The sequence below is a fragment of the Carlito syrichta genome, unplaced genomic scaffold, assembly GCF_000164805.1.
Source record: "Carlito syrichta isolate Samal-C Ts95f unplaced genomic scaffold, Tarsius_syrichta-2.0.1 Scaffold307669, whole genome shotgun sequence".
Taxonomy (NCBI): Eukaryota; Metazoa; Chordata; class Mammalia; order Primates; family Tarsiidae; genus Carlito; species Carlito syrichta.
In genome coordinates this window covers 785,146-791,836 of record NW_007251765.1, presented here as the reverse complement: position 1 = coordinate 791,836, position 6,691 = coordinate 785,146, and the positions used below count along the sequence as shown (strand labels likewise).

The 6,691-nt window shown below is 41.8% G+C and overlaps 1 protein-coding gene across 1 annotated transcript in view; it reads left to right on the top strand.

Moving 5' to 3' along the window:
- Positions 1-566: 566 nt before the first annotated feature.
- The window catches only part of PATJ (PATJ, crumbs cell polarity complex component), a 415,643-nt gene continuing 409,518 nt past the window's right edge, over positions 567-6,691 (top strand). Inside the window, exons 1-3 of the mRNA XM_021715786.1 lie at positions 567-625; positions 718-884; positions 5,794-5,988. Coding sequence (XP_021571461.1) covers positions 604-625; positions 718-884; positions 5,794-5,988 — 384 coding nt within the window. The 5' untranslated portion in view covers positions 567-603. The remainder of the gene's footprint in view (positions 626-717; positions 885-5,793; positions 5,989-6,691) is intronic.

Sequence of the window (6,691 nt, the reverse complement as noted above, 5' to 3'; positions counted from 1 at the left end):
TTCCAAAGTGGCGTGATGTTTTACATCTACTGGTAATGCATGGTAGTTCCAGTTGCTTCACATCCTTTTAACAGTTTGTCTGGTTTTGTTTTTTAATTTTAGTCATCTTAGTGGGTATGTAGTGGCACCTCACTGTGGTTTTAATTTGAAATTAAAGGCTGGGTGCGGTGGCTTACACCTATAATCCCAGCACTTTGGGAGGCCGAGGTGAGAGGATTGCCTGAGCTCGTGGGTTTGAGACTAGCCTGGGCAACTTGGCATCTCTACAATCAATCAAAAAATTAGCTGGGCATGGTGGTGCGTGCCTGTAGTTCCTACTACTTGGAAGGCTGAGGCGGAAAGATCGCCTGAGCCCAGCAGGTTGAGGCTGTGGTGGCCTGGAGCGTGCCACTGCCCTCCAGTGTGGGTGATGGAATGAGATTCCAACTCAAAAACAAAAAAAATTGAAGTTCACTGAGTGGAGTCTTGATGAAAAGTATTCTTGAAGTCTTCTTTAATTTTTCTGTAGGACTGTAGACATGTACATATAATTGAAATTCATCTTTTGTGTCTCTCAATTTTTCTTTAGGTTTCTTTAAAAGCGATTAGAGGGAATAATCCAAAATGCCAGAAAATCCTGCTGCAGGTATACATTATGCAGTTCAATCAATTAATGTTCCCGAAATGGAATATAAGATGGGATTTAACTTTTGCTCTGATTATCCTTCTTCGATCAAGATAAACTGCAGGTGCTGCAGGTTCTTGAGCGCTTGAAGACGAAGTTGCAGGAGAAGGGAGACACGTCGCAGAACGAGAAGCTATCTATGTTTTATGAGACACTGAGGAGTCCTCTCTTCAACCAGATACTCACACTTCAGCAGTCCATCAAGCAGCTGAAGGGGCAAGTAAGTTACCCATTGGGGTTTTACATTGATATATTCAAACTGCCAAAGAAAGATGGAAGGAAATAGACAAAGATTTATTGTCTCTTAGGATTCAGTTCGGCAAAGAGATTGTGTTGGGATCTGTAACTTGTGAGTAGCATTGGAACGGATAATTGTTTTTTTGTTTTTTGGTTTTTTTTTGAGTTGGAGTCTCACTTGGTAGCCCAGACTGGAGTGCAGTGGCCACTCCCGGCCACCGCAGCCTCGACCTGCTGGGCTCCATGATCCTTCTGCCTCAGCCTTCTGAGTAGCTGGAACTACAGGCGCGCGCTACCACGCCCGGCTAATTTTTTGATTTTATTGTACAGATGAGGTTTCGCCTGCCCAGGTAGGTCTTGAACCCATGGACTCAGGCAATCCACTCACCTCAGCCTCCCAAAGGCGCGGGATTACAGGCTGAGCCACCGAGTCTGGCGGATAATTGTTTTTTAAAGAACTTGTGTATTTATTTCAAATTAAAAGGACTTTAGTTGATTCCCAACTAGGAAGCTCAAAGATTAATCATTCACATGTATTTTATATAGAAAAATTGAATTTTTTTTGAATCAGGGTCTCATTCTACTGCCCAGGCTGGACGCGGCCACTGCAGCCTCAAACCTCTGGGCTCAGGCAGTCCTTTCACTTCAGCCTTCTAAGTTGCTGGAACTACAGGCATGCGCCACCATGTCCAGCTAATTTTTTCTGGGTTTATTGTAGAAATGCAGTCTTGCTGTCTCAAACCCATGGGCTCAGGCAGTCCTCCCGCCTGTGCCTCCCAAAGTGCTGGGATTACAGGCATGAGCCACCATGCCCAGCAAACAATTGGTTTTTAATTAACTTTGGAAAAATGATGAGAATTGCTATTAATACTTATTCATGGTAACATTAAATTTTAAATAGTCATAATTAATCATGATTGACAACAAAATTCTGTCATAGATTTCATAATGTGGAATGGATAATTTTTTAAAATGTTGATAATAAATGTTATGTTAGGTAGCTGGACATGGTATGGCTGTTGCCTGTAGTCCCAGCTACGCAGATGTTTAGGCAGATCATTTGAGTTCAGAAGGTCAAGGCAGCAGTGAGCTGTGATTGTACCACTGCACTCCAGTCTGGGTGACAGAGCAAGACACTGAAACAAGCAAACAAACACCTGCGTTTGGCTTTGGAATACGGTTTTTGCACTTATTTAATATGTAAAGATCATATTTATGCTTTGAGAACTCTCAACATTTTCTTCAAAACTATAAAAAAGTGCTTAAGTTATGTTTTCTTTTCCTTTTTGTTTTGAGTCGAGGTCTCATCTTTGTCAGTAAGGCTGGACTACAGTGGCATGATTACAGCTCACTGCAGCCTCCAACTCCTGGGCTCAAGCCATTTTCCACCTCATGCTCCCAAGTAGCTGGGACTATAGGCGCATGCCACCACACTGGGCTAATTTTTTTATTTTTTTGTGGAGATGAGGTTTCGCTGTGTTACCCAGGCTGGTCTCAAACTCCTGGCCTCAAGCAATCCTCTTGCCTTGGACTGCCAAAGTGCTGGGATTTACAGGTATGAGCCACCACGCTTGGTCTATATTTTCTTTTCTTTTTTTTTTTTTTGAGTTGGAGTCTCACTCTGTCATCCAGGCTGGAGGGCAGTGGTACGCTCCCGGCCACCACAGCCTTGACCCTCTGGGCTCAGGTGAGCCTCCCTCCTCAACCTTCCAAGTGGCTGGAACTACAGGCATGTGCCACCATGTTCAGCTGATTTTTTAATTTATTGTAGAGATGAGGTCTCGTCAAGTTGCCCAGGCTGGTCTCAAACCTATGGGCTTAGGCAATCCTCTCACCTCGGCCTCCCAAAGTGCTGCGATTAAAAGCATGAGGCACCACGCCCAGTCTATATTTTCTTTATGAAGCTTTTTTATCATATGAGAGGTGATCATGCCCATGTAGCACATTATTCATACTTTCTTAATTATCAAATAATAACTGGATGCGGTGGCTTACACCTGTAATCCCAGCACTTTGGGAGGTGGAGGTGAGAGGATTGCCTGAGCCCAGGGGTTCGAGACCAGCCTGGACAACTCAGCAAGACTTTGTCTCTACAATAAATCAAAAAATTAGCTGGGCATGGAAGAATCGCCTGCGCCTGAGCCCAGTAGGCTGAGGCTGCGGTGGCTGTGAGCATGCCACTGCATTTCAACCTGGGCAATAGAGTGAGACTCCGACTCAAAATTTTTAAAAAAATAAAATATTTATTATTTTTCATCATGGATGCTCTGATGAGAAGTTCCATGAAAGGACCTTGCACAATTATAATACTATAAGAAAGGGATTGGCAGTTGAGCGAAACTGCTGGGGTGGGGGTTGGCATACCTCATCAACAAGGGTACCGGCATAATGAACATTTGTATACCTAACCCTGAATTGGACCCCACATCTTTAAAATAAAGAAAAAAAGTAAAAAAGAAATTCCTTGGAAGCAGCATACCTGGTGTCTTAATATTTATTTGTGATTCCTCTACTACCTATGCCATACTACTTTGACTGAAGGCTTAAATACACAGTTATTGAATTAAAGGACATATAATACCTCTTTGTTGGGTGGTGCAAATTAATAGTTGTGATTTTTTTTGTTTATTTTGTGTCAAAAGCTGAAATTGAACTGGAAATTGATCGTTTTAATTGTCTTCTTGTGTTCTGTTTTGGTGTCAGGGATGGCAAGTTGCTTTTTGTCTTTTTTGAGTTGGAGTCTCACTCTGTTACCCAGGCTGGAGGGCAGTGGCATGCTCATGGCCATTGCAGCCTCCACCTGCTGTGTTCAGGTGATCCTTCCGCCTCAGCCTTCAAAGTAGCTGGAACTACAGGCATGCGCCACCATGCCCAGCTAATTTTTTTTGATTGATTGTAGAGATGAGGTCTCGCCAAGTTGGTCAGGCTGGTCTTGAACATATGGGCTCAGGCAGTCCTCTCACCTCAGCATCCCAAAATGCTGGGATTATAGGCGTGAGCCACTACACCCGCCTGGCCAATTGCTTTTAAATCATCTCTTCTGTATGCTGGGCTTGAATAGTAGCTGTACTGTAGCTTAAATTTGGGCACAATTTTAAACCTAATTGGAAATAATTTAGCAGAGTTTTCAATAAGTGAAAATTAACAAAATTTGGGAAAAAAATTTTTTTGCTGATAAACCAAAATGCCTGTCCATTAAGTATTTTGTGAATGATTTGTTGATAGCCAGTTAAGAATTAAACTCTACACACATGCTTTCTGTGAATTTCTTTCTTTAGCCCAGAATTTATGCCCCTATTTAGCATACCCCATATTGAAATTTAGCTTTCTGTATTTCCTGCTCATATAATATGCAATAGTGAATGCTGTTGGTAGCAGTTTGAGATTGGCAAAGCTCAACACAAAATCTATTATTTTTACTGGCCTAAAAGTGGACCTAGCTAACCACCTCATCCTAATAGTAATCTTTTATATTTGCATAGCTTGCAGTTGTTATATACATAGTTGGTTTTTTTTGTTTTTGTTTTTGTTTTGGGTTTTTTTTTTTAGTTGGAGTCTCACTCTGTCACCCAGACTGGAGGACATTGGCACACTCCTGGCCACCGTAGCCTCGGCCTGCTGGGCTCAGGCGATCCTTCCACCTCAGCCTTCCAAGTAGCTGGAACTACAGGCATGCGCCACCATACCCAGCTAACTGTTTGATGTATTGCAGAGATGAGGTCTTGCCAAGTAGCCCAGGCTGATCTCTAACCACAGGGCTCAGGCAATCCTCTCACCTTGGCCTCCCAAAGTGCTGGGATTATAGGCGTGAGCCACTGCGCCCAGCACCCTCCCCCCCTTTTTTTTTAAAGATGGGAGCTTGCTTTGTTACCCAGGCTGGTCTTGAACTACTGTCCTCAAGGGATCCTCCTGCCTCACCCTCTCAAAGTGCTGGGATTACAAGCATGAGCTACTTTGCTGGGCCGCGGTCCTATTTTTATCCATTGAACTGTAAAATTCCTGGAGCCAGGAAGTATTGATTTTTTTGTTTTTCTGTGAGGTCTTATTGACATTTATTCTTTATATTTGTAATTATTTTTGTAGAGATGGGGTCTTGATATGTTTCCCAGGCTGGTCTTGAACTCTTGACCTCAAGTGATTTCACCATTTCTGGCTGACATTTATTCTTTTTCTCCCTTTGTTCTTTTCTTTTTAAAATTTTTTAATTTGTTATTGTTTTCGTTCAATTTCTTGACATTTATTCTTAAAATAACCTTTATTCCAATGTTTTGGCAGTTGAATCAGCCAATGATGTTTCAAAAATCCTGCTCCTGTAATTACAGGATTATTCTCTTTCTACTGATGTTTAAGTGGCTCTGAGACTCACTTGCTACTTATCTTGAGCAAGTTATTTAACCCTCGTGTGTCCTGGCTTTCATGTTCACACAGTTGGATGTCGGTCGATGTCTTGTAAGACTGTTGTAAGAATGAAATGAACACTCAATAAGTACTGTTGTTATTTTTCTCATATGCTGTGAATCTTTTGCGGCTCTCCACATGGAAATGTACAGATAAATGCAAAAGAGTTTAGTGTCTCATACATTTCTATGACTAGCTGTACTTGTATGTATGAAGTGTAATGAGATGTTAGTATACGTGCTGTTAATCTGGGGTAGGGGCAGTAGGTAGGAAGCAAAAACAAATTTCAAGCTATTAAACATTTTGTGTAATACTAAATTTAAAAAATTGTTTAGCCTCATGTATACACAGATTCATTTATCTTTACCTTATTTCTTTCACATGTTTATATTTGTCATGTAAATTACACATGGAATGGGCAAAATGTACTATTTAATAGAAATTTTTTTTGTCATTTTCTGTTGATGATTCTCTTTTGATTTTCTCTCCAACAGCTCAGCCATTTACCCTCAGATTGTTCAACCAACTTTGATTTTTCTCGGAAGGGCTTGTTAGTATTCACAGACAGTTCCATCACTAATGGAAGTGCGCACAGGCCCTCAAATAACTCAAGTGTATCTGGGTTATTTCCTTGGACCCCAAAGTTGGGAGATGAAGACTTCAACTCAATCATTCAACAGATGGCTCAGGTAAAGTCATATATTGTCCTAGGGCTATTTAGCTTCATTTCTCCTGTTTTACTTTTAAAAAGAAACTCGTACGTATTCTTTTGGTTGTACAATTTTTTTGTTTTGTTTTGTTTTGTTTGATTTGGAGTCTCACTCTGTTGCCCAGGCTGGAGTGCAGTAGCACTCTCCTGGCCACTGCAGCCTCGACCTGCTGGGCTTATGTGATCCTTCTGCTTCAGCTTTCCAAATACGTGGAACTACAGGCATGTGCCACCATGCCCAGCTACTTTTTTGGGGGGTATTTATTGTAGAGATGAGGTCCTGCCAAATTGTCCAGGCTGGTCATGAAGCTGTGGGCTCAGGAAATGCTCTCATCTTGGCTTCTCAAAGTGCTGGGATTATAGGCGTGAGCCACTGTGCCCGGCCCTGAGCAATGTTTTACTATGCATTTTGCTTGTTTGTGTTTTTACATTGTTAGGAGGAGTTGATGCTATTTTCTAACCTGTGTGCTGAAAATGTATTGGCTTAAAATGACATAAGGAAAGTATCGATGTATGTGATAAGGAGAGTTTTTAGATTATGACTCTAATTAAACACATTTCTATTCTTGGAAGGAAAGAGATTTTTTTTTTTTTTTTTTTTGAGTTGGAGTCTCACTCTGTCGTCCAGACTGGAGTGCAGTGGCCGCTCCCGGCCACCGCAGCCTCGGCCTGCTGGGCTCCGA